This window comes from Maniola jurtina, chromosome 7 (genome assembly GCF_905333055.1).
Source record: "Maniola jurtina chromosome 7, ilManJurt1.1, whole genome shotgun sequence".
Lineage (NCBI taxonomy): Eukaryota > Metazoa > Arthropoda > Insecta > Lepidoptera > Nymphalidae > Maniola > Maniola jurtina.
The window spans coordinates 5,166,577-5,193,138 of record NC_060035.1 but is presented as its reverse complement, the minus strand read 5'-3'; the positions used below and the strand labels follow the sequence as shown (position 1 = coordinate 5,193,138).

Below are 26,562 nucleotides of genomic sequence, written 5' to 3'. Positions count from 1 at the left end.
CTTGCATCTCAAAGACAAATATAGGAAAATCAAAGAGATCCCACTGGATTTTAGAAAACATAAATCTATGCGAACGAAGTCGCGGGATTCATCTGGTAGTGTGGTGATTTATTTTTATCGCCCAAATAAAAAGATATAAACTGACTTTCTCAGAAGCGGTTAACTGTCGTTTAGTTTAAGGCCAACTTAAGTCAGAACTGGTTTCGTTTTTTTGAACAGTTAATCAAAGAAGCAGATGGGCTTCGTCTCCATGTATGGAACAGAATGTCTTATAAAGCTAAATGTAATACGATATTATGTAGCCCCTAGTAATTATGCTCACAATTTTGAGGTTTTCAGAACCGGTATAGAGTTACAAAATGGTAAATTATTTTTGTTACACTGGGTTTGAATTTCGTGAAAAGATTCTGCTGTTGCTACGTTACCATTTTATTAGCTCAGCTTTTAATCTCTGTCTGTCCCGTGGTTACCAATAGTGCCGTTCACATAATAATGGATCTATATTAGCCTTTCGGCTCAGCGGTTCCACTTCAGGCTGCATCATTACCTACTTGACATTAGAACGATTACAGCCAAGCGTAAGCCTAACAGATTCGATTTTTTTAACTAAGTATATGTATAAATTGTTAAAAATATCTAAGAAGCTTTATACTTTCCTACACAGTACCATGACTTACTGACAGACACAGTTTGAACCAGTGGACCTAGATATTCGAAAGGAGGAAATATTCCTTGAGTTCCAGTTGAGAATTTGTGAAATTCCAACGGTATTAAAAAAACCTAAATCCACGTGTACCTATATTGGTATTTTTTGAAACATACTCTTAAAAATACATAATAATATATTTTCGTATCTTGTAAAACATTAACCTTGACAAAAATAACTGGCACCCCGGCAGTTTCGGTTTTGTAACGTTTTTGAATTATGTTTCAGTATGATACATATTATGTACTTATTTCGGACGCAAAAATTAATATTATCTACGAGTACTTACTTACAATGAAGTATTATTATCTCGAGATCGCTTTCCATTTGATTTTCTATAACCATTTAAGAACCAATCTTGATTGGTGATTAAAAATTGCACCATAGTAGGTTTCTATTATTTGCATTCTGATTATGTGTGACTTGGAGGCAGAAAATTCTATCTAAGGGTCTAGCAAAGTGTTTCTGGTAGGTATCTAACCTTTTTGCATTCACAAAATTTTCGTTAGCTTTATTTCGTTTTCATGTTATGAGGAACAACACTTCAAAGCATCAAAAACAAAAAATAAGTTCTTTAGGTCCTTTATATCAATAGACTTTTGAAATCTTTTGAAACGTTTAAGGCGATTGCAATCTATATTTCTAGCTACTAAAATCTTAGTACGCTTACGCTTAAAAAGGTTTAATCATTTGTGTTATCAGAGAGGTGAGAAGTCGCCTTTGTTCTTGGCATCCGAACAGTGTTAGAAACAACAATCGCCAAAATACATATGCTAGTTCTAAAATCATTAAAGGGTTTGTAGTTTATTTGTGATTAAATCTATTTAATCAAGCTACGGTTAGCACAAATAACCATAACCGTACTATTACTTACCATAAAATTCTTACATTAAACCTTGCATACAACTAACTACTTCATAAGCTGTATTTTACAAAGTCAGTGTAAGAAGAATAAAAAGGCTTATTTATTTTACATTTTTATTATTGAAAGAACGGAAAACTATGTACATTTAATAACAATAAAGCAATAGATACAAGAGCCGAAGATCTAAAGATTTATATTGGAAGACTAACTAAACTACCTACTCTAATATCACAGTTGGCTTGACAGGCTTCTAATGATGATGGATGACGGGCGGCGTGTTGTGGACCACGGCATTAAATCTGTTGAGAAAATATACTTTGAGAAAATCAAGCTTAGATGCACAAAATTATCTACTACAACGCTAAAACGGAAAACTGTTTAATAATAACTTCCCATATAATTTAATCTTATCAGTTTTCATAATGAGCAATATTGGGTTTTATTTAAAAAATATATAAATCTTTCTTGAATAAAACTCAGACAAAGAATGTTTGTGAAACAAGACAATAATATAAAATTGTAAACTGAATTAGCGAAGTAAATCCGCAAATATGCCACCAGTAAGAAAAAGTAGGATGCATTTTTTCATTGTCATTTTGATTATGTCATTTAATTTGGCCTAGTAATTAGCCTACTCGTAATACCAAAAAAAAAGATTCCGACGAATAGAGAACCCCCTCCTTTTTTTGAGGTCGGTTAAAAATGTTTGCCACATACATAATTAAAAGATTTTTCATAATCTCAAGGTCTCTTACTCTTATTGCTCTTATAAGTAGGAAGGTTAGTAAATTAGAACGAATGAACAAATTATTTTAGTAACGTTCACGTAAACGTAATAAAAATTGAGCAAGTTTTTGTACATTTTGTTATAAATTGAGTAATATGTGTAAGAGTAATAAGAGTATAATTAAATGCACAACTTTTAACATTATGATGCTGTAATACATTTTCCCTATTACTTACTTATTTTAATAATTCATATGCCGTAATTCATATTCTTCCAAAGTTCATATTATTAATTAACTTTGTTGTAACTTAATATTATGTAGGTGTCCTTATCAAATATCTGTCACTTATTGAATATCATAAATCTGAATATAACTAAGCCTCGTTTTTTTATAAAGGTCGTTCTTTTAACAGGGCTCTCTCCGTCACTCGTTTCATACAATCGTAGTTTCAGTTTCATTTGAATATTAAGCAACCAAAGTCCATGAAATTTTGCAGACATATTCTAAAAACTAATATCTGTGTCTGTGGTGTTTTAGATTTTTCTAAAAATATGTAGTTTTAAAATTACAGGGGCTCAAAGATTTGTATGAAATTTTTTAAGACGGCGTAACTTTGAAAACGAATATTTTAACAGAAATCTGGAAAACCACAGACATAGATATTAGTTTCTAGAATATGTCTGCAAAATTTCATGGACTTTGGTTGCTTAATATTCAAATGAAATTGGAACTACGATTGTATGAAACGAGTGACGGAGAGAGCCCTGTTAATGCGTGAGTGCTATCTGCGATAAGCATCAAATGTAATATGCGCTAGTAAACTGACCAGATGTTGGTTTTTAAATTCTGATCTCGTATTCAAAGATGGAGTTAATTTGCAGGATATAGCTTAATATAGGTAAAGCTGTTAAGATGTCGACCTTCTAGTCGGGCGATTCGGGGCACGATCCCGGTCACGCACCTCTAACTTTTCAGATTTATGTGCGTTTAAATCAATCAAATATCACTTGTTTTAATAGTGAACGAAAACATCGTGTGGAAACTTGCGTGCCTTAGAGTTCTCCATAATGACCCTTTCTTATTCTGAGAGGAGACCCATGCTTATGTTGAGCCTACGATTAATTTTTTTTAAGGATATTAGCCATGTTATATGACTAATATTCCCCTTTCCTCTCCAACTAAGCCTTAGGCTTGTGCTAGGAGTAGGTACGACAATAGTGCAACGGGCGGGGTTAGAACCGTCGACCTTTCGGTTTTCAGTCCACTCCTTTACCGGTTGAGCTATTGAGGCTCTAAATGATGATGAGCTTAGAGTACTTTCTTACCCGTTATGGTGGTCAGCGGTGTATGTCACTTTGCGGAAAGAGCCATCGGGTTGAAGGAGGGAGTATTCACCCTTGACTACATCGCCGTCGCGAGTTTCGTGTTGGGATTTGTGGTCACCAGTGTGCGGGTCCTCTACAGAGTATGAGTAGTCATATTTTGGGTGAGACTGCAAGGAAATAATAAAAATAATAAGTGATATATTTTGTGGGTTATTAACGTTATTAAAGGAAAATAAAAATTGTTCTTTATTTATACTAGGCAATCATGTACAACAATCTATGAAGGGACTTTAAAATTATGCAACAATAGTATGCAATCATATGTTTTTACAAGAAAAAAGTTTGAAAAATAAAGTTGCATTAGGTTATGACTTATTATCTCAAGAACGGTAAGGCTTTCTTTATGATAATAGGTATATTATCCCAAGAAACACCTTACCATCATTTGGTTAATGGAAAGGGGTCATGACCTTCAGCAATTAGAAATACAACGTAGGGAAAGAAGTCTGAACTTTTTGCTTCAACTTTATTTAAGTAAAGTGTATACTATAACTTAAGAGATATTATCTAAATAATTGTTTGCGTAGATCGTATAATTTATACTAAACCAGAGTAACTCTTAACATGATATTTTGCAATCTTGCTCTCTTAGAATGCTTGCTCTAGTAAGTAGGTGGTCTAAAATTAAGGAAGTTATAATGGAATCTAGAATGAAATGGCAGGCAATATATTTGCTTTAGGATTAGAGTATAATTAATTTTCGTACTCCAGTCATCAGGCATTTCAAAGCTGTATTGTTCCGACTATCACGACGTTGAGATGATTAAATTAATTATTGTTTGAATAATAATTATCCATCGTTCATTTAGATTGCAGAGTCTAGCTCTATGAACTCACGATACAATACGAAGATTTCCTTATAATTTGATGTTGTTGTAATGTTTTTTATTCAATAAAAAATAAATATTTACGAGTGTGTATGTCAAAATAAACATTAGTAAAATAATCTTCTTTTCCAAGATTTGTATCAAGGATTCAAAATTAGCTTCCGGTCTGGCTTAAGTTATAAGTTACAATTTATTCTTCAGACAGTAATTTTAAGTCTGGCTATATTATTATGTATTTAAACTGTGAGCATTTCGTCTTAATCGGTCAAACACAGTGAATTTTGAATGATACAGATATTAGAAAATCCATCTTAATACTTATCACTAAGATAAGCGTTTTAAAATAGGTTCACAAAGCGGGCTACAAATAAGTTTATTTTGTAGGTAGGTAAAGATGAAACCGTGATAATGACCTAGTTGTTAACACGTTCGCCTCCTAGTCAAGAGGCTCGTTAGAGGAGAATTGGGTTAGAATCCGGAAACGCAACTCAAACTTAAATCTCCGGAGTTATGCGCGTTTTAAGCAATTAAATATTATATTCACCTGTAGAGTTCGCCGTAATATTCTCAACGATGTGTGAAGTTTACCAAACCGTACTTGACCAGCAGCGTGGTAAACTATTGGCCAAACCCTTCTCATTTTAAAGGAGACCAGTGCTCAGTATTGAGCCGGCGATGTATTGATGACGATGAATAGCAAAAGAAGTCAATACTCACAAATTCACCAACATAATGATCTCCTTCGTAGCTCGAACCGTGGGAGATGGGTGCAGAATGTACCACGGGAGCAGCGTGGACTACAGGGGCGACGTGGGCTACGGAAGAGCTGTGCACCGCGGGTACGGCGTGGTATGTTTGCGCTGATTGAACTGAGTAGTGCGCTGGTACTTCATGGTGAATGACGTTATGAGACACGGCTGGGGCATGATGCAGGTAACTCGCATTGCATGCTGCTACTACAGCGCATAGCGCTACGATCTAAAAAAAAAATACAAATAAAGATATTTATGATACCTAAAGGAAAAATTACTATTATTAGAGATTTGATATAGCAAGTACCCTAGATGCGCGGATAGCAGGCTGTGAAGGGTATGGCACTCTATGGGACGCAAAGACGCGCGGCGAGCGCTTGTTTAAATCGTTCCATAGAACTCCATACATTTTTGTCTTCACAGCGCACTTGAGGCGTTTGCTTTATCAAGTTCTTTCAAGACAGACATCATAGTGGCTATTATAATACAAAATATTCAAATTATATTTTCTTCCATGGGGAAAAATGGGTAACGAAGATCAGATGCTTGTTCCGAGAATCTTTGCACTTGCACTTTTTGGTTGGTTTAGAATGGTAACTCCTCAATTAATAATCTTGTCACAATCAGGAACTTTGGTACTTAGTAAATTGTAGAGTAGAAGCTGTCAATAGCTTGAAAGCTTAACGACACCATTGCGTCCACGTTGAACGTTTCGCTAAAACTGTCCTAGTTACGTAAATATAATTGTGTTGATTCCAAGAGATATGCTTACTTTGGAGAACATTTTGCTTTGGTTTGAATTAGCTAGTCGACTGATACTAGTTAGTTAGCGAAGTCTTTTTATATAATAATAAAACAGAAGCAAGTAGAGCGGTGGGGCGTCTATTCCTGACGATATCCGATCGGTTAGCAGTAGGTAGGTAATTGCTGCATTGCCAATCTCACTTTATCAGGTTACGACACCCGATATGAGTATAATGTGTAGGAAAAATGAAGTGAGAGGCTAATGTTATTGTTACCATTTTTAGTTGATTCGTGAATTCCAACATTTAAGAAGTGAAAAAATGTTATGCAATTGGGTTCGATGCGTTTTTGTTTTTTTTTTGGTTACGATCCAATTACGACAAACTCATCTGTTATTGTTATTGTGAGATAAGAATATTATTTTATCGTTACGTTCACACCTTATAATAATAGTTATGGAGAAGCACTTAAGAAATAAAAAGGTTTCTTTTTCGAAGAAAATTGAAACGAATAGCGGATATCAATACTATTACTTTTGTTTGGCTAGTTGCGTATTCCAACGGTATCATTATGAGAACACAGGCCCTGTCATTTGAGTAAACTATATATCTATGCACTACGCGTGGAATCTTGCATACACCAGCGCATAGCATCACCATCAATTCCGCACGTATCTGTATGCTGTATGTGATCTCAATGTAATCAACATAAACAGGAGTATGGTAGAGGGGAAAGGGATATAAAAACTAAGGGTTTTGTTAATAAGATACTCATAAATTTAGTAGTTGAACAATCTAAGAGCCGATTTCAGTAACGTAAAAATGTAAGTCTTATCCGAGAGTAAATTTGATATCTTGGCAGGTTTTTCAATACAAAAACTGTCATTATGAAAGAGGGCTCTCTCCGTCACTCGTTTCCACTCGTTTCATACAATCGTAGTTCCAATTTCATTTGAATATTAAGCAACCTAAGTCCATGAAATTTTGCTGACATATTCTAGAAACTAATATCTATGTCTGTGGTTTTCCAGATTTCTGTTAAAATACTCGGTTTGAAAGTTACGTGGTCTTAAAATTTTCATACAAATCTTGGAGCCCCTGTAATTTTAAAACTGCATATTTTAAAAAAAATCTAAAACACCACAGACACAGATATTAGTTTCTAGAATATGTCTGCAAAATTTCATGGACTTTGCTTGCTTAATATTCAAATGAAATTGGAACTACGATTGTATGAAACGAGTGGAAACGAGTGACGGAGAGAGCCCTGTTAAACGATTCCTCCGACGTTGGTAAAAATCTGCACTAAAAATTATGCACTGGATCGCATACTTGCCTTTTGTTTTAAACTCAGCTAAGAAGGTCGAGTTAGACAAAATTATTACAGGCTATAGTTTATGAGTTTAGAATAAAATTAGTTACTTCGTAAGAAAACCTATAGGGTACTTCCTGTTAACCTAGAATCATGAAATTTGGCAGGTAGGTAGGTCTTATAGCACAAGTAAAGAAATAAATCTGAAAACCTGTAATTTATGGTTACATCGTTAAAAAAAAATTAAAATGAGTTCAAATTTTCAAACTAAGATAACTATACCAAGTGGGGTATCATATGAAAGGGCTTTACCTGTACCTACATGCTAAAACAGATTTTTATTTATTTTTATGCATAAAAGTTTTTGATTTATCGTGCAAAATGTCGAAAAAAATACCCGAGTACGGAACCCTCAGTGCGCGAGTCTGACTCGCACTTGGTCGGTTTTTAGTTTTTATGTAAATAAAGAGCTATTAAGTGTATCTAAGTAGAAAACAAACAGCTGAGAAGTTAAATGCTCGTAAATTACTTCGTGAGTGCGAACTCCATGGTCGTCTGAGTAAGTACAGGCAATTAAAATGTTTTAGATACACACGATTTGGGCAACAATCGCGTTGGGCAATCGCATGCTAACGAGATGACTGTACTCTAGGCACATTTGATGACCCCCCTGGCACAGTCGTAAGTGCTGTGGTCTTATTAGTGGGAGGTCCCAGGTTCGATTCCCGGCAGGGGTTTGGAATTTTATAATTTCTAAATCTCTGGTCTAGTCGGGTGGGAGGCTTCGGCCGTGGCTTGTTACCACCCTAGTGGCAAAGTCGTGCCGCTAAGCGATCCGGCACAATGCCGTGTAGAAACCGGTGTGGGATTAATAAAAACTGCCGCTTCCAGGTTAGCCTACTTCCATTTTAGGCTACATCATCACTTACCATCAGGTGAAATTCCAGTCAAAGGCGGACTTGTATCTGAATAAAAAAAATTACAAGTCCGTATGTCTTGTTTTGTTATTCTCTGCATCAGGAATGAGGTCTTCTTTCTTAATACTTATAGTAATATGGAGAACCGTCTAGACCGCCCGTATGCATTCATTAAGTAATATTTAGCTATCTACAGATTGCCTGAGTAGATACAATAGCCTAAATAGTTATATCATCCGACTAAATTATATATTCAAGACCCAAGAATGCTGCCCTTACGTAAATCTGTTCCCGATGCAGTATTAAAAGTTAACCACCAACTGCGGCTCATTCATTATTTAGCCATGTTGTAATGGTTTATGATTAGGTACAAATAATATCCATAAATAATTCAAAGATTTAAGTAATTAAAACTTTATAGCTTCTGGAACACGGGTTTGACAGAAAAAGTAATGAAATTATTTGTCCATAGAGGAAACTATACTTAGCATTTTTTTCAAATTTACAGACTAGCGCTTGGCTGCAATTAGCAATTGCAATCGACAATGCGCAGAGAAACTTTCAGCTTTTATAAAATAACGAAGATCTGGCCCTCGCGGGCTTTCTCTCTATTTGATATTAATCCAATTCACAAAACAACGACAAAACATTCATAGTTACAAAAAATCGGTGATTTCCAGGACCGGCAAACTAGAAACCGTAATAGGCTCGCATATCCTACGCTCCGCCTCAGGAAAGTGGGAAAGTCGTTTGTGGGAATGAGTGTAATATTTTATAATAAAATTCCACAATCAATTTTAGACTTGCCTTTACACAAGTTTAAAAAATCTATTAAAAGTATGCTCCTGAAAAAAGCTTATTATACAATCGAAGATTATGTAAATGACAAAAAACCCTTACTAATAAAATTACCCACTGCATTAAATACTTAGTGCTTAGTATACGTTAAACTAATAACTAGAGTAACAGTGTGAAGGTGCATTTTTATAAGTACATAAGAGTATAAGGAAATTGTGATAATATTCATGACGCCTGTCTAAAAGCTTACTGTAATTTTGTTGTTGAGCTGTAATTTGTTATAGGCAGATCAGTATAAGTACTTTATGAGGCGTAAAATGTTGGCGTAAAATTGGTAATTTATGCAAAATAATGTAGGTATGTACATTATTTAAGTGTATGGCAGAATAGAAATACCTACATATGAACTTACACACAACAATCGATTGCAAAGCAACGTTGACCTTTGTCGGTAATTGGATAGGCGACCGAATTAGGTCTTTTCGATTCCTCCGTGCCTCGGAGAGCACGTTTAAAGCGTAGCTCAGTCCTGGTTACATTACCTAGATCTAGTAAATGGTAATAGCAATAATGTAAACCTAAGAGTCTCGTTCTCATCGAGTTGAATGCAGAAGGATCTGAAAACCTGCCACCAAGAAAACTACTTTTATGTGATTAATAGAATGAAGTCACAACCCTTCGTAATGAGAAAATATGACGCACTGAGAAACAGAAAGAGGAGTGTGAATCATGTTGCGTTCTTTTGTAGTTTAATTTGTTAATGCACCTTTTTCAAGTTTTATTTTCTAAATCCAAGCCGGAGTATATCCTAGAAATAATCTCATTGCGATTCTAACTGATTGCTAATTGATTTTGATGTAGGAAGGAAATCATTGGACAAGTTAATATAACAATTTTATTTTCAACATTAAAAATTTTACCTATTACAGTTACTAAATTCATAAATATTTAAGAATAAACTTTACAAAAAATTAAAAACCTACGTAATAGATTTTCGAGTGATAATACGATGATGCTACTTCAGAGTCAGCCTGGTGGTCCCCTTTGTGAACATTTTCGTTTTCTACTGTTTTAGCAGGGTAAGTACCAGTATGTTCTACTACAGGCATTTTATTGATGTTGTCTGCAACTTTAATAATCTTCTCATCGTTAATTGCAACAGGTAAAGCTTCTTGAAGTATTTTAACCGGACCTTCTAATGACTCAGCTTTTACAACAGGCGCTTCGATAGCCTCCGTGCTTTGTTCAACCTCCTCAGTTAGTTTTTCTCCAGTCTCCAAAGAGTCATTTTGTGCGTTGTGTTGCCCTTCTTGGGCATCTACTTGTTTCTCGTTAACGGGCTTATCTTCAATATTATCGCTATTAGATTTAGATTCTTGGTAGTGATAGTTTTTGCTTGGGAAAAATTGGTTGATTTTAATACCACTTCCGATGGGTAGGAAATGTCTCGTGTGGCCAAAAATAGAGAAAGCGTGATCCCCATGCTTGTGTACACTCTTGCTTACCACGGCATTAAAACTGAAAATAATAATAATTGGTATTAGTATACTAGTTTATGGAAATCGATAGGTGTTATATTTTAACACGACGTTTATTTTTAACTACGCTTTAAAATATAGCAGCTTATCTTAGAGTAAGAGCAGATTGGTCTAGCTGAGTTATTTTTCAATATGGCTCATTGTACAATTAAGTTATTATAAATACATGGAATATTTTATAACATACCCATTGTGGTCATCAGCATCGTATTCCACTTTCCTAACAGAACCATCAGGTTCTACGAGACTGTACGATCCACGCACCCTATCTCCATCTCTGCTCTCATGATGCTGTTTGTGGTCACCGGTCTTTTTGTCTGATACTGCATATTCAAACTCATATTTTGGATAAGCCTAAAATAAAGATTTTTAATTATTATTAATAACAAAGCATTTTATTCATTTCCATTAAGTGCTAAAAGTTATATGGAACATAAGTAAAAAGCAGTAATAAAATATTAGCTTGCATTTACGCTTATATTACACTTACGTATGTGTCGTATTTATAGAGTGGCTTTGAGGGATATAGTTTGACCATCTGCCAGCCGTTTGCACTGTGGGAGCCGTAGGACTCTTCTTTAAGTCCGTCAGTTGTGTCAATAAGGACAGCGGAACTGAAGCTAACGATGCAGATAAAAGTGAACATCTGGAACAAATTCATGTTATCAATAATATTTATACTAAAAAATCTAATTTCATCACCATCATAATCATTCGTATGTTTTTGATTTTAGTGACATTTGATCAACTACAAATCTATTACAAGTGTAAATTAAAAATTTATAACACCCCCGACAAGTGAGGTTACAGTAACTAGAAAAGAGCTGATAACTTTCATACGGCTGAACTGATTTTTTTGGATTATAGCTAAGAATACTCTCGATCAAGCCACCTTTCAAACAAAAACAACTTAAATAAAAATCGGTTCATTAGTTTAGGAGCTACGATGCCACAGACAGATACACAGATACACTCGTCAAACTTATAACACCCCTCTTTTTGGGACGGGGGTTAAAAATATTTTCATTGGTCTAAATTAGGGATGACAATGCTATTATATAAACAAGAGCTGTAATTTATTTTTCCAGTAAGAGAATTAAACACTTCTAAAGAAGAAAAAGATGTACCTTTGAGAACATTTTTGAGAACTTGGGAGGAACCGTCGCTATCGGGAAGTACCGGCGAACTGTTGATTTAACGAATCATATTTTACCATTTTATACTTTTCTAATCTTTATTATATAAATTCGCCAAAACTTTATCAACTTGGCTTCATCAGTTCGGTTATTGTGTAAGAATACTGTGGATCCGATTCCACTGATAAAATCAATGCTTTCTAAATATAAGTTATTGTAATATCAAACACTTTGTCCGGATTTTTTGTTATCAAACCACATCTGTCGCATGAAAATCTCTTTTGGTTTTGTCTTAATTAGAACATATTGCACTTATTTACTTTTTCCTAAATAATTGAGAAAACGTCGCGGATTTGTATTAAATCACGAATTGTGTTCAAGTATTGTGTGTGTAAAAGTATTAAATATATCACAATTCAACAAATTAATGAACAACTTAATCAGCCTTTATCAAGCTTTGTTGTTAGTTTTTTTACATAGATTACTTTTATTGATTTCTTTGACGAGGCATGGACGAAGCCTATTGAGTCAAATTAGAATTGTCTTATGATTTGATTTATATTTATAAAAATAACAGCCTACCTATAAATATTTTATTGATTTTTTGCATGAACAAATTTATTTGTCTTATCTATACTATGCTAGCAACAAAATGAATATTCGTATTAATCTTACAATCACGATTATAGAATTGCTTAGAACTTATTGAGGTTTATTTATTTAGGCTACAGAGATTTTGATGATATTAGTTAACTTAATTTGCAGTTTTGGAGATTTAGTTTTACTTTCATTCAGTTTTTAATGAATTTTATAAAATAAGAATCTTCACATAAATATTATTCCATATTACTATTAATTCATAATATTTAGACTATGTGCAACAATAAAAGACATAGGCTTTATGGTATTTGTATATAAAAACTGTTTTTCACGCTCCTTGAAAAAAATGACTAACGATTGTTAATCATTTTGAAAAAGCGGTTCATTCTAAACTCATTCTTTAATTTTTAAAACTCCTCTTGTGAAAAAATCCATATAAAAGAGAACGCTCTTCGAATGTTATCATTCCATATCTTTTTAATTCAATAGGAGCGATGAATCCATTGTTGATGACTTCTTGAAATACACTTTCTTTGCCAACATTTGACCAACACACTTTCAAAAAGTAAGTACAAAACTATATCTAACTATTTCTGGTTTTTATGTTTGAAAGTTTTCATTCCATCGAAATTGGTAACTGATTTTTCAGCTATTTCTTTGTTTAGAGGTAGTCTCTACTTAGAAAGAGGTAACAGTTTACTGTGAATATGTGATCTGGTCAAGTTTGATCATAAAATCGGCACCGGGATAGCTCAATTGATCAATAGGAGCGATTTGTTTAAAATTTAAGCGTTAAGAAATTTCTCCCTTGTGCTATTATTTTATCGTTTTTTTAGCAAATTTTTAACTTATTTTGAAGTTTTGTACATAATTAGATAGCTGAGAATTTGTAAAAGCTTTACAAATAATTTGCAGGCCAAAAATTGCTGTAACTTTAAAAATAAGAAAGCATTTTTGGCAAAGTAACCCAATAGAAATTATGAAACTGGTAGATTCTTGGATCCCTAACCGGGGAACCTACAAAGATTATTTTTATTTTAGTATTCACAATTATTAATTGAGATGTCTAGTACTTAGAAATTAAATAAAATGTCGGCAATATGCCCTACTTTTTTTAAAATTAATTTTAAAAGAAACAAATACGTATTTTTCTGAAAACGATCAATAACTCAAAAACGGGCGGTTTTTGCCCATAAGTGTTGAAAGGTCATTTGTAGCATTTGACCTTCTCTACAACTTCTCAAAGAGAAGGTAGCGTTTTTCTGGACTTCGTGTATAAATATCGCACAAATGGATAAAAAAATACTAAAAATTATTTCCCCGCTTCAAAACGTTTCTGATTTTAAATAATGTATAAAAAACAAGAATTAAAAAAAAAACATCAAAATCGGAGCTGTTTCTGAGGACTTCCGACGAAAATGCTTCGTTTACTCCACTATAAATCTATTTTTGAGTTGTAGATATGACTATATAATACTCGTAATTTATTTGTTACGTATATAATATACTTACATTAATGTTAAAAAAGGACATGAAATTGTGAAAAGGAAAACTTAGAAATTTTGAAACTTATTCGTGTATTGCAATAAATAAATAGTTAACAGTCATTTGGTACAGAGCCTAATCTACTCGTAAGTGTTAGCTTAGTGGTAGTAGGAGTGGGCCGGGGCGGCGTAGACGGGAGCTTTGACGAGGAGCGGCGCGGCCTTGAGGTAGGCGGGCGCGGCGGTGGGCGCGGAGTTGTGCACCACGGCGTTGAAGCCGTTGTGGTCGTCGGCGGAGTAGTGCACGGTCCTGATGGAGCCGTCAGCCTCGTGGAAGGAGTAGGAGCCCTTCACGACGTCGCCGTCGCGCACTTCCTGCTGCTGCTTGTTGTCGCCGGTGTGCCCGTCGGCCACGGAGTAGCTGTACTCGTATTTGGGGTAGGCCTGAAAACACAAACGGAGTTGAATACCTACGAGGATTTCGATTCTTCTTTCAATGATATCAAAAGGAAAACAAATTGAAATTTAAACGTTTAAGCCATTATGCTAATCAATAGGTACTTGGAATTTAAAGAGAATTGGGGAAACAGCAGTAAGTTGTAGTTGTAGTAAGCAGTGGTTGAAAAACTTACAATCTCTTCTGGTTGAGCAATCACTTTGGCAATAGGAGCGTGGTACGCAATAGGAGCGGGAGCGGCGTGGTATGCGACGGGGGCGGCGACGGCATAATTAGCGGCGATAGCTTGGGGTTGGTCGTGACGTACGATGTTCTGCGAGGAGACAGCGGAAGCGGGGGAGTAGTGTACGGCTGCTGGCAGGAGACCAGCTGAAGACACCGCCACGACCGCGAAAAGGGTTACGAGCTGGGAAGAAAAAGTTGATACTATAACAATTTTCCTCAGAGCAGCGAGGTGATTCGCCAACTCAGTGTCTTACGCTGAATGATAGCCAGCGAGCTCATATTTGGTATTTTTTTAAATCCATTGAAGGTTTTCTTTGAACAATTATTTTAATACCACTCAGTGAACCAACCAATGTCAAACTTGGTGGCTATGTGTTAGACACTGAGTTAGCGAATCAGCCTTCAGACGCGTTTGGGACCATCGTAGCTTTAGTTTTAAGTTTACGTAATTAATTTATCACCATTACATCATTATCTTACAAATTAGACAATAATTGACAATGAAAAAGTGTACAATGGTACCCATTTCGAATAAATACATTAAGTTTAAGTTCAATTATTGAGTATTGTAACTACTATAAATTCTAATTTTATCTATCATCTTTTTGATCAATGTGTTTTTCTGAAGAACGCAATTTTTTTTAAGTATTTTTTTTAAATCAAATTAAAAAGTAATAAAGTTACTCCAAGAACTCACTTTGGAGAACATGTTTGTCTATCTCAAACTGTGAAGGTTTGAATGATTAGTATGTGTCCTAGATCGGGAGTTTTATACTCGGTATATGATTATAAGATCAGTAGTGGAAGCTGTCAAACTTGCTCTGCGACCTTAGTTAGAGCAAGTTCAATGATTGATCCATTCTCTCGAAATATATTTAGGCAATTTGAGTAGGCGTATTGCTAACTAGTAATAATGGTAATTACAGATTTGTACCTGCTTAGTACCTAACACGATAATTTCTATTGCATATACATTATATTTAATTGATTGATTCGGTGTATTGATAAAATTTTAAACGAAGCACTTACGATTCTTACGAGCACATATTTTCCGTACCAATAACATTGGCAAGGAACTGTGTAAAGAAATTATCTACATACTAAAAAACTATACTATCTTGTTCATAATTTTTCGATAGAATCACTCAAAAATTACCTTAGTAATGGGCGGTGATCATTGTACAATTGCCATTATCCAAATATTATTAGGTATCTTCGTATATATTATATTATTATGTACCACTGCAATTACATGTACATAAAATCCTTAGGTATATATTTATTTATGCACAATTATTAATGAATAATGAATTTGAATGGATTCCTCTAAAACTTTATCTAATCATATATTTTATTATTGGAGACGATTATCAGCTGTTGAACTTTTACAGAGTAGATAATTAATAATAAAAAAGGTTATGTAGAGCTAGGTACATAAATCTATACCGAATTAGCAAAAATAGAGAATTTTACCTTCTTTCTTATTTTACGATATTTTCATACTAACGAAACCGACCAAGTGAGCGTGAGTCAGACTCGCCTTATGAGTGTTCCGTACCTTATAAAGAAACGTATCAATAGTTTGTGCAGGACCACATAACTAGTTTGTGTAAGCCTCATTTAAAGGCATAGTTCAAAAGCTTATAAGTATGCGGATTAAAAATAAATTAAAATCTATTTTAAAATGTGCAAATTAAACCGTGATTAACCCCTTTTATATTATGATAATACCAATTGGTTACTCTATAATTTCGACACTCCCATTTCAGTCCTTTCATAATGGGGGAAAAAAATTCATTTGCAACAAAGTTGGGCAAGCATTGCAAATTTAAACGAACAAACTTTACTGAAACAAGCAGCAAGAAAAAAGTCACTCCATAAGGTTTCCTTTACTATTTTAGTACGGAACCCTAAAAATATCGCACGACATTTTTCAAATTCTTTATTAGTGAATGGTTGTCTAAGCTTACATTGACCCGAGACAGGGTCACAATTTAAGCCCGCGTATCAAGTTCCCCTACCATGATTCAATTGAAACTACTACCATGTACCTATATAAACTTAATATTAGACGAAGATATTATCAATCATCTATTGTTTTAGAATCAATCATGTTCGCTAAAGTGAGTTTAAAATATATTAAATTTTATTCGGATTATATTGAAGACCTTTATCATAGTGATAGACGTTTTAATATTTGTATTATAAGTGAAATTTAATTAAATGAACATAAACGATAGTGCTTGTCAGCATTTTATTTGGATAATTTTTTATGGATCGCAGTGGCAACTAATAAGTTATAAAAATACAGTTAAAAGTTCTGAAGTTACATTGACGATTTGATGATGATTTGAAAACAGTTGAATTTCTTGCCGGTTCTTCTCAGAAAAATCTGCTTTACCAACAGCTAGTAGAGTCCTAGACATTACATAAGATACCCCAGTTATCCTACATTAAATACATTAAAAAAATATTATGTGCTAGCTGATGCCCGCGACTTCGTTCGCGTGGATAAAGATTTTTTAAAAATCCCGTGGGAATTCTTTAATTTTACGAGATAAAAAGTAGCCCTTGTACTAATCCAGGGTAGAATCTGTCTCCATTCTAAAATTCAGCTAAATCCGTCAAGTAGTTTTTGCGTGAAGGAGTAAAAAACATACATACATACACACAAACTTTCGCCTTTATAATATTAAGTATGAATTGTGGATAGAGAGAGTGGTGATTGCTTAGTGGTTAGTGTCGGCCTCCTGTTTGGGAGGTCCGGAGGGAGACCCTATTGTCCTATGTGGATTTTTTAAAAAAGCAATAACTTTTATTTATTTTTATAAATTTTATTCTAGGTAGTAACACTTTGCGCTGTTGTGGCGGTTGCCTCCGCGGGACTCCTGCCGGCGGCCGTGCACTACTCCCCAGCATCCGCTGTCTCCTCTCAGAACATTGTTCGTCACGACCAGCCCCAAGCTCTCGCCAACTACGCCGTCGCTTCTCCCGTCGCATACCACTCTGCCCCAGCCCCTATTGCCTACCACGCACCGATCGCTAAAGTTCTAGCTCAACCAGAAGAGATCGTAAGTATAAACTGCAAACAAAATCAAAAAAGTATTTAGTAGTTATGACGACCTCTAGGGCATAAAGATGAGTGCTATGGCTTTAAAACTAGAAGCTCATGGGTTCAATTCCTGGCAGGGGCAATTTTGAATTTGTATTTTCTAAATTATCTTTAGTCTGGTTTTGTGAGAGGCTCTGGTAGTCTCTAATTACTAGCCTTTTAATACAGCCCCGCCAATAAAATGCCACATAGAAATCACTTTTAAAGATGTTTTACTTTAAAATATTGACGCACTAATGATGTATGTACTACAAAATATGGTCAATTACCTAACGTGTAAGTTAAAATGTCATCATCATCTTACCTACCTCCAGCCCACTAGTGAAAACGGGTCTCCTCTCAGAATGAGAAGGGAGTGACCAAGAGCGGATTGCCAGATACCACATTTTAAAGAAAAATTATACTTACTTAAGATTCATATTATTTTCAGGCCTACCCCAAATACGAGTACAGCTACTCCGTGGCCGACGGGCACACCGGCGACAACAAGCAGCAGCAGGAAGTGCGCGACGGCGACGTCGTGAAGGGCTCCTACTCCTTCCACGAGGCTGACGGCTCCATCAGGACCGTGCACTACTCCGCCGACGACCACAACGGCTTCAACGCCGTGGTGCACAACTCCGCGCCCACCGCCGCGCCCGCCTACCTCAAGGCCGCGCCGCTCCTCGTCAAAGCTCCCGTCTACACCGCCCCGGCCCACTCCTACTACCACTAAGCTAACACTTACGAGTAGGTTAGGCTCTGTACCAAATGACTGTTAACTATTTATTTGTAGCAATATAGAAATGAATTTCAAATATACCTAAATTTTATTTCACCTTTCCAAGTATCAAATAAGTAATAATAATAATTCATCATCATCATTAACAACCGATAGACGTCCACTGCTGCATATAGGTCTCTTGCAGGGACACGACCATGGTCTTGCGGCGCCTGAATCCAGCGTTCCCTGCGACTCATTTGATGTCGTTTGGTTAACAAGTGTGGGTTCTTCAACGCTGCGCTTTCTGGTACTAGGTTGCCATTGGACCTTGGGAGCTCATCGTTTTTTCGAACTATGTGCCCTACTCATTAATAATATTAAGTAGCTCAAAAAGAGACACTTTTAACTGTTTCGTGAGTTAGTGTGAAAAGTATTTACGACTACAATGATAGTCCTCAACATTTGATTGTAATATAATATATAAAGTACCGATGGTGTATATTTCGCTTTTGTCTCAAAAATTATTTATGTATCTAGACTTTTTAGTAATTATTATGATATTTTATTTTTTCTTAAGTTACTACCCAGGTTATCAGCTTTAATAAATAAGTGCAAGTTGGGCCTTTCTCTTTTAGGGTTCCGTATATAGTAACAATGAACATCATATTTCGGGTGAATGAAATATTCCTTTACCGAGCAGAACATCGCAATAAAACGTGAAAGAAAAACCCAAAAAATTATAGTTTTTTATTACTTATTAGTTTATTTTGGTCACAGCTTACAAACTATTTTATAAATAATTGTGTTCAATATTTGTTGTTTTAATTCATGATGTGATAGTATATTGGATACCGAAATTTCATATTCCTAACTAGTTTAGTTTTTGAGATAGCCCCCATCACAAAATCCTTATTTTCTACGAGCTAGAGACCTGCGACACGCAGACAGACAGACAGCACAGTGACATTATGAGGGGTCTCTCCGTCACTCGAATATTAAGCAACCAAAGTACATGAAATTTTGCAGACATATTCTAGAAACTAATATCTATGCCTGTGGTTTTTCAGATTTCTGTTAAAATATACGGTTTCAAAGTTGCGCGGTCTTAAAAATTCACATACAAATCTTTGAGCCCCTGTAATTTTAAAACTACATATTTTTAGAAAAATCTAAAACACCACAGGCACAGATATTAGTTTCTAGAATATGTCTGCAAAATTTCATGGACTTTGGTTGCTTAATATTCAAATGAAATTGAAACTACGATTGTATGGAGTAGTACGGAGTACGGAGAGAGCCCTGTTAATAAGGCTCCGTTTTTACACTTTGTGTACGGAACCTAAACATTGGCGATCTTATCTATCTTTGTGCTGTAGTCTTACTGTTTGTGCATTTTAATTCAGTAAGAGCTACCTACAACAGGTACTCGTATCGTATACGTATATACTTGGAAATGGAAGTGCATTTTGACGACATCAAAATTATAACAAATTCAAACCTAAGGAGACCCAGATACAATATATATTGGTGGAAAGTAAAATGTTATTCAGAAATAACACTTGTTGTTTTCTCAGATCTGGGCGCGTTTGGAACCCTCGTAGCTTTAGTTTTAAGTTTACATAATTTACCTTAGGGTTGCGTACCTCAAAAGGAAAATGGGACCTTTATAGGATCACTTTTTTCGTCGTTTGTCCGTCTGGCCTATGAAAACCAAAAAAAAAAATAGATAGATAGAACACTTTGTTGCACACAAAAACACATGTTAAAGGAACACAACACAGAAAGAAGAAAACAGAAAAACAATTGTGTGCAAAGGCGGCCTTATTGCTTAGAGCAATCTCTACCAGGCAACCTTTGTTGAAAGGAGAAGCTAGTGTTGGATAGTACTAAGTACTTAAAAAAATAACCGTTCCATCAAAAAAGCTGAATTATTCTTCCCTTGGCCCTCGCGGGTGATAGCTAGTAATTTATGAATTCATTGATAACGCAAATTTATTACCACCCACTAAATCATATTCATTATGTTGATAAAATCTAATCTATAACAAGTGGTAGAATTTTTAATACGTTGTGCACGATCGATGCAGTTGTATATTCGACCTTTGTTATAAGGTTGCAAAATCGAAAAAGCGATAAGAATCAACTTTGCCTGTCTGTCAGTAAAAGCTGCCATACTTAAATATTAATTCATGGGCGTAGTCATGTGTTCAACAGGTCAACAGAAACATTAATCTATATCGTGTGCTCTCGGTTACGCCATATTGGTCAATCGGAAGTAAAATGTTAACAACTTTGTTTATTTATTAAATTTCACTATAAATGGCAAAACGAATATCGTTATAATAATAATGTCTAGATATTTATATTAACTCCTAGGTAGGTATATGTTATCAAAAATAGATCAAATTTTGTGTTTTTGTTGATCAAACTTTATCGGCTCACCCGCTCCGGATTAGCTCAATTTTTTTTAAATCGGTTAAGGGGTGGAATTTCCCTAAGTTCTTACACACCTATTTCTTCATTTTTAACTAATGTCCCAAATATCAATTATCATAAATTGATTGTTTTGGAAAATAAATAAATCTTAATTACGAAAGGATTCATGATTCGCCAAAATGATTTAGGTCATAAAATCACATGACATGGAGAGTGCGACGCTGGGGTATGGTTAAGTAAGTATAAAGTATAGTACTTATGTATAAATCTACTTTAATACTTGTTTTAAATGAGTTTCCAATTTGCTTGGCGTAAGAAAAAGATGAAAGTTAATTAGACTTATTCGTATATTTAAATAAATAAACAGTCAACAATCATTTCATGGGTCGAGGGTAATTCGATTACTTAGTGGTAGTATCCATGGGCGGGGGCGGCGTAGGCGGCAGACTTGAGGAGGACAGGCGCGGCCTTGACGTAGGCGGGCGCGGCGGGGGCAGTGTTGTGCACCACTGCGTTGAAGCCATTGTGGTCATCAGCGGTGTATTCCACGGTCCTGATGGAGCCATCAGCCTCGTGCAAGGAGTATGAGCCCTTTACGACATCCCCGTCGCGGATCTCCTGCTGTTGCTTGTTGTCGCCGGTGTGGCTGTCAGCAACGGAGTAAGAGTACTCATATTTAGGGTAGGCCTGCAAATATTGAACAACATATATTAATATTTGATAGTATTATAGCGTAAGTTGTACAATTTTATGCTTAGGTAAACTTACGATTGGTTCAGGCTGGGCGAGCACTTTAGTAACAGGAGCACTGTGGTAAGCAAGTTGGGCAGGCGCGGCGGCGTAAGAGAGATGGGCAGGTGCGGACTGGTACGAAAGCTGTGCAGGGCCAGTGGCGTAAGACAAAGGAGCAGCGACGGCCAGCTTGGCTACGGGGGCGGCGACAGCGTATCTAGGACCGGAGGCCAAGAGGTGTCCAGATCCATCGTGGCGTACAATGTTTTGCGAGGAAACAGCGCCAGCAGATGAGTACTGGGGAGATGAGTACTGGGGAGATGAGTACTGGATCGGTGATTGGTAGGACAAGGGGGAACTGTAGGCCAGAGGAGCGGCGACAGCCAACTTGGTGACTGGGGCGGCTAAGATCTTAGCACCTAAGGCTGCCTGGTCGTGGCGTACGATGCTCTGAGAGGAGACAGCAGACGCGGGAGAGTAGTGGACGGCTTGGGGCAGGAGTCCTGCTGAGGACACCGCCGCTACGGCGCACAGAGTTACGATCTGAAAAATTTATATAGTTTTACATAAGAAAGGTAACATTGCTGTAGCTTGTTTCACAAACATCAGATAAACTTTAACTAACGAGTAAATTTGACATTTCTTACAGATTCTCAATACAAACACTGTCATAACGTCTTTATTCGTTGGATAAAGTTTATCTGGCGGTTGTAAAACAGGACCTTAGTCATCAATTTTTATTATGTAGTCTATATTTTTTTCTTTTACAAACTTACTTGAGTGAACATATTGATGATTCCAATATCGGATTCTAGTTGTGAATGATGTTAGGGAGTTCATGGTGCTGGTTATATACTCGCGAACCCGAATTAGATTACTACAGATGACAAGTAGTGGAGGTTGTCAAACGGGCTTAAAGTTCAACCTTGCTCCGGGTCATAAAAGTAAGCATATATCAATCCATTCACTGTATTAGGCTTAAGCAACATTAACCATTTTTACCATTGTAGGCGTCCGATCCACTTAAAATATTATAGATAGGTTTAAAATAATTGAAGTAGGTACTTAGTTTAGAATTTGGCATTTCTTTGGAACTTTTTTAGTTTGATTATTTATTATTAGTCGAATAAGGTATGGAGCCCTGAAAAGACCCTGGTAGACTTTATTTTCATTCAGTAAACCAATACTTTTAATCCAATCCGGAATGGAACGGACAAAGCCGAAGACGAAGGGACTTCAGCTATTTTTTATTTATAGGCCATCCAGTAAGTATAATTGGACGTTAAATTCATACTAAGAAATAATATGTATAGCTACTGGAAGAAAAACATTATTCATATTATTCCAGTAACAAGTTACTTGACTGGAATGCCATTGGACTAATGTGGACCCGTTGTAATTAAAGTATCGGAAATATTTTTTCAAGGAGGTCATCTAAATCTTAATGCAATAGATCAGTTACACCATTAGAGTAATTTACCTTGTGACCAATAAATGAGATTAACGACGTATTGATCACAAATTATTTTAAAACTTGAACTTCGATTTCGTTAATTATCATCATTTTCCATTCCATTGCTGGCCTACTACTGACCACGGGTCTCCTCTCGAAATTAGATGGATTTAAGCCATAGTTTATCACACTAACCAATCAGTGCGGATAGACCGACTACATACACCTTTGAGAACATTATGCATTACTTTCAGGTTTGTAGGTTTCCTCACATATACTAAATGATGCCCGCGACGTCATCTGCGTGTATTTAAGTTTTTTTTAAATGCTGTGGGAACTCTTTGCTTTTCCGGGATAAAAGTTGTTTATGTCAATTTCCGGGACACAAACTACCTCTGTACCAAATTTCATATAAATCAGATATACGGATGAGCCTTTAAATATGCTGTGGGAACTCTTTGATTTTCCGGGATAAAACGTCTATATCCGTCCGCGGGTAATAGGCTAACTCTGTACCATTAAAATTGGTTAAACTGTTGGGCCGTGAAAAGCCAGTAGACAGACAGACAGACAGACTCAGTTTCGCATTTATTGCAGCATGCCTTTCAGCGCGATCAGTCCAGTAGTTTGAGCTGTGCGTTGGTAGATCAGTCATTCAGTCAGTCATTCAGCTTTTCCTTTTATCTGATTGGTCGACTGAACAGATTTCCTTTCCGCTGCGCTTAGGTGGAAACCGGACCTTACGGCAGCTTTGGTAGACTCCATAATATATGATTATAGTTTTTTAAACACTATTAGGGCTGATTTCACTAACGTAAAGTAAGACTCATTCGAGCGTAACTTCGATATTTTTGCAGATTTTCAATACAAAAACTGTCATTACGCCCAATTTATTCCTCGGTAAAACGTCACTCTATGTTGATGAAATCGGCACTAAGTAATATACCTGCCATGAATCACATACTGGCCTTTTGTTTTGAACTCAGCTAGGAAGGTCGAGTTAAACTAGATTATTACCGGCTGACCTAAGCCATGCCCCACGGGCTACTTGCAAATTCGCTCGTTCCTACATACTCGTATAAGATATTTAAAAAAAATATGAGAAGTTTAAAATGTTAAGGTCATATTTTGCCATAGCTGCCAACGGGGTTCTATTTCTATTTTATTTTATATATTTATCTATTATTTATTTACTAAGCTTCCGCTGCCCGTCCATTTACCCGTTTGTCCGTCTGTCAGCGGGCTGTTTCACATGAACCGTAAGAGGTATAGAGTTGCAAATCTTAGTGTGTATTTCTATCGCTACTATGAAAACAAATAATATAAATATAACCAACATGGCAAATTTTTTAATGATCGTCATGCAAGTTAATAAAAATTATATGTAAGTACATAGTGTTAAATCTTGTACCATGTTACGGAAGCCTTCCTGTACACCACTCCAATTTTTGAAGGAACTACCTACTCTTTGAAACTTACTTATGAAAACATTTTCTTGATTGTTGTCTGATGTCTGAAGTCTGTATTCCATGCTGGTTTCATACGGGTGACTTTATCGGCGTCATCGGCTTGGACGACGGAGTTACTTGAGCAGTTAGCGTCCTTGCCCCGGGTCAATTTTGACAAATCCATTACACGTTCACTATGTTACTGTTGCGTAACAACAAATTGTGAGTAATTATGATCATAAGTCAGAGAGACAAAGCAAGTGTTTAAGATACTCATACCTTTGAAAATTATGAACCTTTCGTTAGTAATGTAGGTAATCGTTAGTACTTACTTATTAATATATACAAAAACTACATTACATAATATGTTGTTTTGAACATAACTATTATATTATTACCTATTATGTTTTCATACAGGTTTAAATGACAATACTAAAACTTTTTAAAATTGGTTTGAAGTTATTGATCAACTCAAAATAAGAAAATTTAAACAATATGATTATGATTTGTTACTATAACTAGAGAGTATTCTTTGAAGGAGTCAAAAAACTCTTGTTTTTAATGAGTTCATCAATATTGGACACAAAATGGTTGAGTTTATTTATACGAATTCGCTTTCGGTGTCCATTTTGTGGCGCCTTATTCTGAGCATGAGCAATTTTTAAGGCACGTGCTATGTTAAGATGTAAGCGTGAACCTATAATGTAATATGGATTCAAGATCGGTTGGATTTTAGCATTTTCTGACGCCGGTAGAACTTGGATAATATGTCTGAAACAAGAACATACATATTTAAAATTTTAACGCATTTACTCAAAGAAAAGAAATAAACGCCTAAACAAAAATTGAGACTGAATTGTTTTGTCATAAAAAGTAGTCGCTACCTACTTGATTGGTTTATGTTTCTGATGAAATCGTTCGAAAATCCTCTGAGATTTATAAGAATCAGTTACTGCATTTTTTCTTGAAAAGCGTGTCATATTATCTTGATGTACTCGTAGTTTAGATAATTTGCCGTTTAAGTTAGATTTATGAACGTTACTTCTAATCTGCAACAGGATAAGGATTAGCGTGCATATAATATAATAATAATACTCATATAAAATTCTTTAAACAGAAATAAATTAGCAAGTTATGAGCAGGTAAAAATTTGTCTCTAATGCAGACATTATTAATCTCCGTCCGGACAGACGGACGGACAGACAGACAGACAGACAGACAGACAGATAACAAAGTGATCCCATTAGGGTTCCGTTTTTCCTTTCGAGGTACGGAACCCTAAAAACAGTGAGCATTTTCTAATTCATCACTCTAAAATGATGTTTTTTTTTTAATTTTTAGCTTGCTTTAGAACACTTACGTTAACACGAGTGCTCCTATCTGAATAATCAATATTTCCGAATCCAGGTTTTAGTTCACTTTTACACACAAGTTCATTTGTTTTCGGCAATAATTTAATATTGTGTCCACTTAAATTTGGTCGTGTTATAGCCTGCCAATTTTCATTTTTGTATTCAGCATTATATTGTTTATTAACTTGTGGTTGTACATTATTTTCCTCTGTGGAGATTTCAGGCAGATCTAATAATACAGTGGAAGCAGGCATTGTTATTTTCTTGTAAAATTTAGTGAGGCTCTCTTCCTGTTTTGTTTGGAATACCAATGGAGCATATTGTATATTTCTGTTTCTGTTATATCGGTAACCATTTTTTGAATCTTTATCATAGAAATGCATAGTGCTATAATCATCAGAAGACGGAATATTGTACCGGTGGAAACTCATAGCTGATACGGCTGAATTTGATGATTTTCCTAAAGTGAACATGAATAGTGATGTACCCATTACCAACTGTAACGGAAAAGTATTTTAGAAAATTCATTTTGTTATTAAGCACATGTAGGTAATTAAAATTGGCATTGTTTAATAAAATGAGAACAAAACTCGCCTTCATTTTTAGTTTTAGTAAATTATAAAATATATATAATTATCATACTCACAATGAAAATCATTTCATCTGCTTATTTGCTCCAGTCCGAAGTGCAAAGTACTCCACTTTTCATACAAGCAATAAAATATAGTAATCAGAAAGTTAATGTATCAGTTATTCAACCATATCTTTTTATTTTTTGGAATTATTGACATTTTTTAACAACCCATATTGTTCTTCTTAACTCGTTTGTTTACTAGACACAACAGGTATTACC

General features: G+C 35.4%; 2 protein-coding genes and 1 pseudogene across 2 annotated transcripts; 1 reads left to right on the top strand and 2 right to left on the bottom strand.

Annotated features, from left to right (window-relative positions):
• Positions 1-1,811: 1,811 nt before the first annotated feature.
• Positions 1,812-23,147, bottom strand: LOC123866723 (annotated as a pseudogene).
• Positions 16,585-18,300, top strand: LOC123867047 (cuticle protein 8-like). The gene is made up of 3 exons (XM_045908885.1): positions 16,585-16,596; positions 17,317-17,544; positions 18,016-18,300. Exons 1-3 carry the CDS (start codon positions 16,585-16,587, stop codon positions 18,298-18,300), a joined length of 525 nt encoding a protein of 174 aa, XP_045764841.1.
• Positions 23,148-24,814: 1,667 nt separating the features above from the next.
• On the bottom strand, positions 24,815-26,562 carry LOC123867043. The gene is made up of 4 exons (XM_045908879.1): positions 26,356-26,562; positions 25,718-26,206; positions 25,246-25,406; positions 24,815-25,128 (listed from the first exon to the last, which is right to left on the bottom strand). Exons 1-4 carry the CDS (start codon positions 26,365-26,367, stop codon positions 24,876-24,878), a joined length of 915 nt encoding a protein of 304 aa, XP_045764835.1. The 5' UTR covers positions 26,368-26,562; the 3' UTR covers positions 24,815-24,875.